Source organism: Oryzias melastigma, linkage group LG20 (assembly GCF_002922805.2).
Source record: "Oryzias melastigma strain HK-1 linkage group LG20, ASM292280v2, whole genome shotgun sequence".
NCBI classification, from domain to species: Eukaryota; Metazoa; Chordata; class Actinopteri; order Beloniformes; family Adrianichthyidae; genus Oryzias; species Oryzias melastigma.
In genome coordinates this window covers 13,867,833-13,881,083 of record NC_050531.1, presented here as the reverse complement: position 1 = coordinate 13,881,083, position 13,251 = coordinate 13,867,833, and the positions used below count along the sequence as shown (strand labels likewise).

The window sequence follows — 13,251 nt, the reverse complement described above, 5'->3', positions numbered from 1 at the left end:
AAGACTACATGAACTTCTTAAGTTTTGCTTCTCACTTCTGTCTGGGAGCTTAGTTGGTTATTAATATTTTGTAAAAGTTAAGGAAAATCGCCTTCTTTGCATCATTGTAAAGTTTTCTACTTGTTTCTTTTTTTTAGTTGGGTTGGATGGCCATGGACCCATTCAGCCAGCTTATCCTCACCATCTCGGTGACCAGCTTCCTGACCTTCCAATGGCTCTTCCACAGAGTCAGCCCCTGGATGTCCATACGCATCAGCCCTGGCTTCCTTCAGCTCAGTGACAAGCAGAAGGTGGAGTGGAACTCCAGGTGACCTCAGTTTGACTGGTGGCAGACCCTTTCAAATGCATTCAGAATACGGAGGTGTTTAGAGTTTGTTGAATAGAAGGAGATACAGACGTGTAGCCCACATACTTCCTGTGTATCTGACTAACACCTACACCAGTCGTAGGATTACGGTGTTAGCTCGACAAGCCGTAGTAGTAGAGTGCTGAAAGGAAACGTGCTTAAAACCCACATGTGTGGCTTTTTTTTCCCAGCAGTTCCTGTTTAGTATCTTTACCACACTTAACTTATAATAGTTTGTGAAATGTTTCCTTTTTTGTCTGACTCAGACTCATTTTATAGTAGATCGTTCTTGTTCCTTTTTTTTTCTCTCATACTCATTTTATTACTCATGAGAGCACTTGTAAAACTGAAACGGACACATAGGTTTCAGTAAAGTGAAACTCCGAGACTGACGGCATGGATCCCGGCTCTGGGGATCCCTGTAGCGCTATGTGACTTTGCAAATTCTATTTAAGCTCCCTTAGTGTCAGTCTTGCCGTCTTACAGACTCGCTGAGTGACTGCTGAGAGCTGCAGGACTGCCTCACTCTGTGAGTGCTGCTCCGCCTGACCCTTCTGCAATATTTAATCTCTAGGTCTAATTGGTCTGAATCCGTGTGCAGCCATGACGGGCAATTAGCTGAAAAGCCACGACTGCTCTCCCCTTCCCAAACGCTGGATTAAAAACGCTGTTCTCATTTATTGAAAAGGGGGAGATATTTTCTTAGATTAAAAAAAAGAAATATTTATATATTTTGGTTTCGTTTCAGGACGGTGTCCACGTTCCACGCACTTCTGGTGGGCTTGTTTTGTCTCCACATCTTGTTCTTTGACGATGCGGTCAATGAAAACCCAGTCTGGTGAGAGCTTTGCTGTAAACTGTTGTTTTCATCTTAGATTCAAATGTGTGTCAGCTTTGGGCACATAGCCCAAGAGTGTAGTCCTAGATAAACAATCCCACGTCTAGACTTTGAACCTAATGAGGCCATTATGAAGAGGTGTGGGGTGGAATAGTTCAAGGTAAAGAGTTTGGAGGTTAGTTTTTTCTTCCAAAATGATCTATGTGTTGGAAAGTTTAAGGTTCTATTTTATGAGTGCGAGAAAATATTCCTTTGATACAGCACCTGTGTCTTTTCCAGTCAAAAGGAAACTTGCTGGTCGATTAAAAGTATCTAAAAGTCAAAATTTACTAAATTTACTGGAACCTGTAAATGAGAAGCCGGCCTTTTTGTGGAGGGGTTTGTAGTGTTCCACGCATGCCCCGAAGTTGTATTAAAAATTAACCAGGTGGGCCAAAATTAGAACACCTAATCTTGAACGAATGCCTTCCTGCTACAACTTCATCCCCTCATCTGGGTTTATTTGAGAAGTCTGTCGGGCTTTGCTTTGGCCAGCATCGATCGGATGTTGTTAACGGCCCTATTCCTCACTCTCTGTAGAGCTGATGTCCCACCGTGAGGTAACAAGACCAGGCCATGACCAAAGCCAACCAATAGAAAGACGCCGAACTTTGTACTGAAGGCTGAATGATGCTATGATTGGACGGGGGGGAGGGGTTCATATGAAGGAAGATTCTGTCCAAAGTCATTGTCTTTATGCAACAAAAATGTGTATTTTTGTATCAAGCTGCAAAATCTACAGTTTGACATAGAATATGTTGGAAAGTTGTATTTTTATGATTATACAAGAAGAAAAAATAACAGGTGATTGTGACCATGATTTTAAGAATAGATTGTTGTAAAAAAATGCTGACTCATGAGAAAAGTTGTTTAAAGCTACCCCTTTTCCAGATTGTAACAATTTATTTTTTCCAAGAAGCTGGGCTGTAAAAAAATGTCACGGCCAAATGTAGGCATGGACAAGAGAGGGGGCCTCCCTCTAAATCCAATGACTGCCCCACCCCCAAAATGTGACGGAAAAATCTACAATTAACTAAAGAAAATGAAAGATAAAATAATCCTGCAAAAACACATTTTTTAAAATGAAAACCCGAATAAAGTAAGGATGGATGAGAAATATGTGAAGACATAAAACAAACAAAAAAAAGAAATGCCGCCTCAACAGGGCGCAAACCTCTCTCCTCCCTGTGCCTGTCCCAAGCCTGGGAATGCAGAGTGAAATCAGGAAGAGCACCTTAAATAAAACTTATAAGACATAAATAAGGAAAGATGAACTGATATGATAATAGCAGGGTTTTCTATTAAATTTAAGGGACTTGAAATGCATAAACTCACTGACACAGACTTGCACCTCATAGTGTCACTCACTAAACCCAGGCCTGCTTTAGCCAAAAAAAAATAAGAATTGTGGTCATGAAAACACCAGAATACTTGGCTAGGTACAACAATGGACTTGTTACGCCAACATTTATGTGAAATTAGGTTTTCAGTGTTGCACAAAATTTCAGCAAATGTTGCTATTTCCTTTGCAGCTTCACTGAAAACTGCTAATCTGGGCAGCAGCATCAGCAGGAGCAAAAATCCTAGCGTCTGTGCGAGAGAAGCACCTCAATGAAATCAGCTCAGCCAGTATTTATTATTTACCTGCATGAAAAAAAAAGATGTGCATTTGTTACATAAGTTCCTAGAGGATTGTGAATCTACAGAGCCCCTATATACCCAGGATTTATTTTTAGATGTTGTGGGCACAAGAAAAAAATGCACCCACTTCCCTGCACAATAAATGCTTCATTTGGAGCATTTATGGCAATATTGTATTTCATAAAACCCACTGATTTTATTGTTTTTTATTTATATGTATTTTATTAATTAAGGGAATTTTTAAATCAACTTACACTCAGATTTCTAAATAAATTCTTACTTGCAGATCATTTAATGTTTTTTTTTATTTAGGACAATCAACCAAAAGTTTCTGAAAGGCCTAAAAACATTTTTTAGATACACTTGTATGTATCTAAACAATGACAAAATTAGAAATATGTTTAGTATGGGGTCAGTGACACACTTAAAACTTAAATCTACAGCTTCGGGATCTTTGGTGAGCATGAATTTTAATATAAAAGTCTGTACTTTTTGGGACCAAATTAGAAAATTTAAGTCAATACTTAATAGTACATCTATTTGTCAACTTTGGTTTAACATGAATGTATATTTTCAATAGGGGAGATCCTACACTGGTGAAGATTAATGTTGCAATCACAACAGGCTACCTCATATCTGGTAAGAGCGTTTTATCTTTTTTAAAGACTTGTTTCTCGTCTTGGCCACATCGAAGCTGATCCTTCTTTCCTTCTCGTACTTCTGTCTTCCAGATCTGCTGCTTATATTTTACTATTGGAAGGCGATAGGCGACAAGTTTTTTGTAATTCATCACCTGGCAGCATTGTATGCTTACTACTATGTACTGGTGAGTGCCCTATTGTCCAATAGCAGAACGTGCAGGCAAGATGGGAAGGAGACAACCAAGGGTGAACAGCTGTGTCCTATTTAGCTAGTAGTATCCACTCAATCTATGACTGCTTTCATGCAGCCACCAGTCTGAGAATGTAGGTTTGATTTAAAAAATAACAAAAAGGGTGAGGTAAAATTAGCTTATGTGAAGTGAGCTAAAAAATGAACTTTGAAGATTGAGACACTCTGTTCTGGTTTATTTGTTGATTTATAAAAAGTACAAAGATGTTCCTGGAGTTGGTTCACCTGCAAGTATTAAATTTTATTACTTAAACTTAATTTTTTTTAATTTTTCTATATTTTTCAGGTTTTATAATGATGGCCTTCCTAAATAAATTTAAAAATATATATATTTTTCATAAATATTAGAGTCAGAATGGATCGTTTCATAAAAAATTAATTGCCTCACTGCATTTAGCCTTCTGCCTTGACCCGAGCGGAGTTCATCCAGTCCACACTGTTCACTCTTGGTTCAATCTGGTACCCTCTAGGTCGCCAGGATCTGTCGCATAATGACAGGAAATGAATGACTTATGGTAATTTTTGCATGGAATGCTCAGTGATGGTACTGGCTGATGACCCTCCTCTTCCTCCCCTTCTCCCCTTACCCCCGAGAACTTCTGTGCTTCTGTTTGTTTTACTGCCCCCCCCCGCCCTCTCCCTTTGACATTGTGCCACTCTAATGTCAGCTGAACTCTTCTGAGCTTAGCACAGCCGAATGCTGAACTGTAACCACTGTGTGCATGCTGGCAGCTCTGAAGCCTTCTACACAGACAGGATTCCTTTTCTTGTTACTGTGCATGTCAGAAAATAGTAATTAACTTTCTTAATTACCATTTCTGTTTACCTGCAGCCTCTTACACCTGTCTGTTTGTTCCTCTTAAACTCTTGGAGATAGGTCGCTCTGTTTTCAAACGTACTTGTGGTCTATAAGTTCAAATAATTTAGTTAAGTTTGCACTTTTAAACCCCCAATATAACTAAAAACTCATTCATAGGAGCCATAAAAACTCATTATTTTATGGCTTTGCACTATTTCCAGCTCCAAAATATGCAAACTCTATTCAAATTTAGTGATATTTAAACAGTTAGAAACCTCTAAAAATAAAGAAAAACTGATACCGACATACTACAGTATTTTTTTACTGTTATGTGTGTTCACTGACTATAAAACAGTGCTGCAAAACTGGAAAGCAATAAACACAGCTTTAGTTTAGGTACCATTTTGGTAAATTGGATTCAGCAGGCCATACTGTTACTGGACACTCATGACTGTTTCTTCAGAATGTCCACATGGAACAGTGGATAGTGGCAGGAAAGGCAACACTTAAATATCCTGAAAATATTTCAGTAAATGTATTTACATTTTTGATGTTTTCATTTTTTTATTTTATATTTTTTTTAGTTTTCTGTCCTTGGTGACATTTGTTATATGTCTAGATCTTATTAGTTGTTGAATGTGTTTATGTCAAAGTTTAAAGTAGTTTTAAATCGATTAATTGAAGAATCTTATTGGGATTATTATTGACTGAGTTCTTGAACGACAGTCTGTCTTTTCTGTGTGTTTTATAGGTTTATTAACTAGCTGCATGCTTTCTCGTCAGTTCGTGTTGCTTCTTATTTGCTTCCAGTTTACTGTGGCTTTTATTTTCCTTCTAATATTTCTGTCTGTGACTCATGTGAACAGTCCCTGTTCAAACCTTACATGCAAAAACTACCAATATCCAGTTGAGTTGTGTCATTCAAGTTCATGCAAAAACTACCAAAAAAAAAAGAAAAGGGTTTTGTGCATTGACAGAGCAGGTCTTGATCTGGCCTGGGGACTTCTTTTATTCCTGTCTTGTCTGCTGTTATTGCTGTTGTGTTGTACTGAGCGGATATGATGCCCAGTCACAGTATGGACTTACCAGTTCCTAGATGTACTGGCATTCTGTTGCTAGGTGGAAAGAGTTAAGTGTGGGGCACAAACTGCAATGCAGATGTTCCCTGTTTGTGTCACATAGTAAGTATAATGTACTGATCAACATCTGTTTCAGCCCTCGTGGTAAGTATTCAGTCACACGGTGTTGAAGTCAGACTGCTTGCCTTGAATAACTGTGTTCTCTGTGGGTGTTTTGGTGAAACTGGCGTTCGGAGTTGACTCAGCACTGTCGAACCTTTAGAGCCTAATTGTCTTAATGCACTTTTCTAGTCCAGATTCAAACATGCTCTTTAAGGCCATCGTTTTACTTTGAGTGCTGCAAAACTTTCCACTCATTTTGCAAGTTAGATCAGGTCCAGCCTGGACGCCCTGACAGAAACCCAAAAAATGTCTTGATTTACTGACTGCATGTATTTTTTACTGAGCAGCCGCTTAAAGCAGCTGGACATGGAGGAGAAAGCGGACCTGATCTAGCAAAGACATACAAATGACACGTTTGGCAGTTGAATATTTCTACTCTGCATGGCTTTTGACTGCTCCCCCAACAAGTGGCTGGCTTAATGTCTACTTGTACAATCTGTGTTTCACATGCTGTGATGTTATCAGTGTCTTGTCTCTGTTGTTACAGAACAATTGCTTTGTATGTCTAATGGGCTTCTGTGTTTGGGATGAAACTGAACAAGTCAGCTGGCAATAATGTGTAAAAAATATAATTTAAAAATGAAGAAGTAAAATATCAGGTTTTAAAAAATTGCCAGATTTTACTTTTTTTTATTTTTTTGGCTGAAGTTTTGATTCTATTCTGGTACTTGTGTATTTTATAAATAACTCCTCCCACAATTTAATGGCTCACTAGAATTATTCATAATGGTTGTTGATGAAATTTTTTTATTTCTTGATACTAGAACAAAATTCTATTAGGTTTGGGTAATTTTTAATAAATAAAATGACATTTAGCAATTCACCTTCTAAGGTAATTTAATATAGCAACATTTTTAGTCTAACTAATTTGTTACATTCATATTACTTTTTTTCAAGTAATTTTCATTTGTAAACTTTATTTTAAGTTATGCTCATTGACTGTAAATGAGAAGTGGACTGAGTGACTCCTCCCCCTCTCAGGTTTCAAACAGGAAGTACTCCCTGGCTCCAAGCAATTAAAATCCCATAGTATTGTACGGAGAGCTAAACAGCTATTACTCTGTCATTCTATTATTTTTTAACATGTTCTTGCTAATCCTAATTTTATATTTTTCACATTGAATGTTTGAAGCGCTTGATTGGCAGATTCTCCCAAGCTTGTTTTCAATTGATAGAGGCGTGGCCTTCCAACAAGCTCACACCTGATTGGCGAGAGTGGTTTCCATAGAAATGTTGACTCGGACCAAATCCTGCTTTTCATTACGTCGTCTGGCTCTAACATCTTATAGAATGGCAAGCGTATGGACTTTATTGAGTAATCCATTTTCTATGGATGAAGTCACACTCACTATGTCCAGTTCTCTTATACAGTCAGTAGTCATCTCAGAGAACTTGTTTAGTGTGCAGTCTAACTGGGGTTTGAACTGCTCACAACTAGCTGGAGATTAAAAAAAGAAAATCTGTAAAATTAGCATTTTATTCACTTAGAATTATGCTGAGGTTCCCACAAATTTGCCTGTTTACTTTGGTGGGAATTTCAACTTGCGCTGTGGCAGCATTGGCATGGCTGATCTAGAGGAAATAAGTCTAGAGATGAACTGCACCTTCCCTGTACAAATAAAGGGTTGTCAATAGGACGTTAGATAACTCTGACAAAGTTATCTGACATTCTTTCTTTTACATTTTTTAAGCAAATTAGTAAGATATTGTTTGAGTATGTTGAGAAAAAGTTATATGCAAATAAAAATCTTTCAAATCCAAGCAGCATTAGAGCGAGGCCCATCTGAGGATCTGGAGAACACAGTTTCTGAACTTTTTGATCATTTTTATTCATGAAAGCTGTTCTTCAGTCTACATGTTCTCATGATTCATGATGGTTTTTTTCAAATCTGTGTTTGGATCTGTATTTGTACTTGACATCGTTGCCGGTGCTGCCATGCTAATCCGAACGGCCTGAAGTCTAGTTTTTGTCCCGTTCATGTTTGGTTATCTCTTTGTGCTTGCCTTGTTTTTCCAGGGCGTAGGAATGTTGCCTTATTTTGCTAACTTCCGCCTGCTTGCAGAGTTTTCTACACCATGTGTGAACCAACGGTATGAATTCGTTTTTGTTTTTATTTTCTTTTACTGAAGTAAATATCCAAAAATAACCATTGGTAAATAACAAAGGGCAATGGGGACAGTGGTGCTGTGAGCAGATGAGACCAGTAGTAGAGTAAACACTGCCCTCTACTGTATTGGCAAACATGTTTAGACACTGATAGGAAAAATAGTAACTCATAGGGCTACAATTCAATTAAATTTTATTTATAAAGCCCAATTTAACAAAAGAATTACCTGATTGGGCTTCATGCAGGTAATTTTACAGAAGCTAATTTCTAAACAGACTAAACTAAACTGGTTATCCCTGCCCTTAGAACCTCCTTCCTGGTAAGGAAAAATTCCTAAAAAAACTGATTCAGGAAAAAAAGAAGAAACTTTAGGGATACCCACATGAAGGAGAGATCCTCTCCTAGGGCACACAGGACGATATACCAGAACTATTAAAGAAGAATACGCTTATTTAACTTATCTACAACTACTTATTTGAATAGAATTCAGCCAGATAGGACTGGGGGACAGATGGGGGCGTGATCCACAGCCAAGACGAGCCAGAGGCGAGGTCCACGGCCAAAACTAGGAATCACTCCCACTCTGAGATGCGAGATGATATCAGTTTGACCATATTGTGCACCATAAATTTGATTCCACCATCTCCCTGGCTTCAACTATACACTAACTTTAGCTGTTGTGTCCAGGAACAACAGAATGTCTTTAATTGGCTACTACGTCCATCTCAGCTCACAGCACCACCATCCTGTCAGTGCCACCAATGCCATGGCAGACCTTTGCAAGGTTAATGCCCAGAGACGGCAACCAAAAGATCCGTACTACAGTTTCAGATTGATAATATGACAGTCCAACTTCTTAATAAGATCTATTGTATATTTTGGCTCCTTGGGGTGTGTAGCCAACATTCTATTTGATGCAACAAAAGGATAAAATAAAGCCTTTTAATGAGGTACTTGACACTTAAAAGTGCAGATGACAGTATTAGCAATATGTGGAGGATAGCTTATAACTTTTTAGTTTTACATTTTGGTTATGAATCTTATGTACTGCAGGGGTTAAATTACCTAGAAATATATATTTTGCAAGTAAAATTAGCTAAATATCTCAGAATCCCTGTTTAAATTTACAGTTTTATTGTTTCAAATTTTCTTTGCCTTGTGCTAAACCACTACTTTGGTTTTACTGGTTTCTTCAACAAAGCAAACGGGTCTAAATACTTTCCCAAAGTTAGAATTTTTTATATTTAGAAGGATTCTACATTATTTTAACGTCAGTTACCTTTTTAGTTAACGTTTTTTATTTATTTTTTGGCTAATATTACAGTTAAAATGGAAAAAAAAAATGTAGATTTTATTGGAATGTCTTTTCAAAGGACACATTAACATGAACATTCATACTTTTTAAAGCAGCTGACATACAGAAAACATTGTAATTTTCAAAGTATCTTTGAATAATCTCCTAAAATATGTTTTTTTTGTTCCCTTTAATGTTTCAGTTGGTTCTTTGAGGTACTAGGTTATCCCAAGTCCTCCCGACCCAACATGGTGAACGGGGTCGCCATGGCAGTGGTTTTTTTCATGGTCCGTGTCGCCGTCATGCCCGTCTACTACGGCCGCATGTACGCCGTCTACGGGACTGAGGCCTTCTACCTGGTACCCTGGGGAGGCCGCGTAGCCTGGATCTGTTCCAGTATCTGCTTGGACGTCATGAACATCATGTGGATGCATAAGATTGCGCGCGGCTGCTACAAGGTGTTGCGGTCGGCGCAACGGAGCAAATCTGGAGCACCTCAGGAGAACGGGAAGACGGATTAAGGGAACCAGGGTTGTGAAAAAACAACAAAAAAAATGCCACAAAATAGACTAAAAGTGAAAATACTGTTCAGTGCAATGTGAGTAGCAGTTTGGACATCTTCAGAGTTTGGACTTCTGCTACAATAGCAGCAAACCCAGGACTGCAAGTCCGAATGTATCGAGGAAAACCTTTTTTTTTTTTTTTTTTTTTTTTTTTTTGGGAAAACAAAGACAATTGAGATGAACTGATGGACCATTTGAAGTGGTCATCCCTAAGCCATGATCCGACCTCTAAGCAATACTTTCTGTGCATGGCCAATTTAAGCTCTCATACACGGTTTGAATATACAAAAGAGGTCATTCTGGGACAAATGGACTTAGTCCAACAACTAATTGTCAAAAAAGTTTACCGATCTTTACATACTTTGTATTAATACTGGTGACTAAAGGGTAAAGATGATGAAAAGTAACCTAATGAATTGATTTAAAAACAAGGTTTTGAGGGAACCCTGAAGCATAGAGTGATTTCACAACAATGGTAAGTGCCATTAAAAGTTTGTCTAAAGAAAACAGAAATATAAATACATAATATTACCCTATATGGAGAAAGTCTGAATTTTTATAGCTCATCTGCTGTTATTCACCGTCATTTAGCCAGTCATTTTGTGGTTGCCTTTTGCACGATTGCTTTTAAACAAAGATGTTTAACAGGCGTCTGTGTTTTGTATGAAATTCTTTTTGGTTTCTCCTATGGGTTGAGGTTTGTTTGGTTTAAACAATTTAATTGTTACCTATTTTAATTGAGACATGGATGTAAAAAGGCCCTTTTTGAAATCATGGAAGGAAGTTTGATGTTCTTGGTTGCACTCTGATGAGAAGAAATTCAAGATATAAATTATTAAACATTTAAGCTGCTGCAGTCTTATAGATCCTTTAAGTCATGTTTTGTGCGTAGAAAACTATTAATTTACTTTTTTTTAATTATTATTTCACTCATGCATGCAGATGGGTTAAATGATTCTAGAAATGCTTGTGTTGCACTGTAAAATATTTGAACCATTTTTTTTTTTTTTTTGGCGAAAATTAGTTTTGAGATTTAAATCAGCTTCTTGGTCTTGTTTCATAGAAACTTAAAATTTATACATGTATTTATGACAGCTTTTAGATGTGATTTGATTGGCTGGAAAGATTTGAGTTCCACTTATGTTTAACACACGTCCCTTTTGATTTAATCTATTTAATGAAGGAGTTTGATTTTATTTTACTCAATAGAAAACTATAACATTTAGGTTCTCATCATGTCAGTGAGAACCTTTTTTTTTGCAACAATGAATACAGAAACCTTCAAGTATACATTTTTATCCAATTAAAAATCCAGCGATAATTTAGAATTCATACTTGAATTTTTGTTGTTGATGTTTTTTGGGTTTTTTGGGGCTGTTCATTCAAAGCTTCTGTCAGATGTGTCAAGACACAAAATCAGGAAAACAGGGATTGTTTTTAAAGTATGCCTTGCTATGCTCAGAGTTAGATTTTGTTGCCTTCGTAGAACAACATGATTGCACAGTTAATACTTTGTAACCATCTCCTCACATAACAGAACTTGTATTTCCCCTCTGATTTTGTTTGTCTTTTCAAAATCTAAAACTTGTGTAATGTGACTTTTTTTGTTTCTTTTTTTGAAGTAAGAATGCTTTGTTTTGCCAGTGTTTTTTCATATGCTGGATTTTCCTCTTTTCTTTTTCTGATTTTGAAGCTTGTCAAAATATGACACGACTCCGTTCTGCTAGGCATGTTTCAGCAATGTGAACAAAGTTTGATTATTCCTGCAAAATGCTTTTATTTTTGTATTTGACATCCTAAAAATTTCATCTGTGAAAAAAAAAAAAAATCGTGACATCTGCCAATTATTTCACTGGGGTTAAAGCAAAATCATGCTACAGTTTCTTGAAATCAGGCTCCATCTGATCCATTCAGGGGCGGTCTCTGTTCCAGCTCACGCATGGTCGACACGGTTGTCTTTATGCACCTTCTGTAACTGCATGTGGAATTGCATGGGGATTGCACTGTAAGCAAAATAACATATACACTTACGAGACCAAGTTTACTCTTTCTTTTGCTTTTTTTTCGAAGTACATGTATATAATGTTTATTTAAACGTTATTCTTGTACATGACGTAACCCACAGATGATGATGTGATGATAAAACAGATGTAATCTAAACATCCAGCACAGAAATAGTCATTGAGGGAATACTTGAAAATGAATCAGCACAGTTCATAACAACATGGGCGGTGCAAATAAACATCAATCTTACAAGCGTCTTGCATAAATCGTGTTCTGTTGTCTGAAGTTTATTCCAACAAGCTGACCTAAAACAAATATTATTGATTTGATGATGGAAAAACTGACTGTTTATTGCTTTTTTTTACATTTCTGCTTTTAATCTTGTTTGAGAAGAGTGTAAAAGGAAATGTATTTATGAATATAATGATGAAAAGAAAATATGTGATGTTTGAAATGTCATTATCTCTTGACAATAGATAGAAAACTGTGGAACAACAAATTTAGAATGAACATTTAAAATGATACATAAAATATTTCTTAAGATTAGATTTATTTTTCACTTTTTATGGAACGTTTGTGATATTTTATGTCAACCAAATCCTTGCAATACTTGAGGTTAAAGTTTATTGGTAACATGTTTATGATGTGTGACAATTATTGCACTTTTCAGTGAGTAGTGTGACTAAACATAAGTAATAAAAGACATTTTATGTGCTGGGAGATTTTTGCTTAGATAAGGTCAGCTTAGAAAAATATTTGGAGAGTGACTCGAAGACTAAAGTCAGTCACTAGAGGGCAGCAGAGCTCACTGTTTTATGTCCTTTATATTGCCAGTCTTAATGCAGGTTTGACCAACTGTTCAAACACTAAAATGTTTTGTAGCAATTTACTACTCATGCTCCACCTTTTTTATATATATATATATATATATATATATATATATATATATATATATATATATATATACATATAAAGCTTATATTTGAAGTTTAACACTTGAAGGTATACTTGTGTACAAGTATACTTACTTGTTTCTTGAGTATATCGCTAAACTTGTACCTTAAGTAAAGCATAGTGACCATGTACGTGTAATAGAAAATGTACTAACTGATTTTTTTTCAGAGTAATTTTAAGTTCACACTATATAAAGACAGTATTTAAAAAGTAAACTTCAACTATACTTTGTCATTTACAGTGAGGATTCTTATAGTAGACTTAAATAGAATACTTTTTGTTAAAGATGAGCAACTTCTTTGTCCCATGAACTCTTCTTTAGCTCTACTTTGAGGAAACAGGACTGTTACATTCCTTTCCAAATATGTCCATGGTCTGCTATCTGGCCCAGTTGCTTGAAATTCCCTTACTGGAGAACCAGCTGGTGACATTCTTGGCAAATGCTTCACTGGTTCTTGATATGAAGGAATAGAGGCTCTATTTTCTCTACGTTTTTCTAGATAGTTGAGCAAGTACTGATCCTCATACAAGCT

The 13,251-nt window shown here is 36.6% G+C and overlaps 1 protein-coding gene across 2 annotated transcripts in view; it reads left to right on the top strand.

The window, feature by feature from the left end:
* Positions 1-12,402, top strand: part of LOC112151204 (TLC domain-containing protein 4-B) — a 17,118-nt gene extending 4,716 nt beyond the window's left edge. Inside the window, exons 2-7 of one of the 2 annotated variants that reach the window (XM_024279952.2) lie at positions 138-307; positions 1,095-1,184; positions 3,445-3,503; positions 3,596-3,690; positions 7,813-7,886; positions 9,400-12,402. In XM_024279952.2, coding sequence (XP_024135720.1) covers positions 147-307; positions 1,095-1,184; positions 3,445-3,503; positions 3,596-3,690; positions 7,813-7,886; positions 9,400-9,718 — 798 coding nt within the window. In that variant the 5' untranslated portion in view covers positions 138-146 and the 3' untranslated portion in view covers positions 9,719-12,402. Of the gene's footprint in view, positions 1-137; positions 308-1,094; positions 1,185-1,763; positions 3,504-3,595; positions 3,691-7,812; positions 7,887-9,399 lie in introns of those variants that run through there. The other variant, XM_036217368.1, reaches the window with a different exon arrangement.
* Positions 12,403-13,251: the final 849 nt, after the last annotated feature.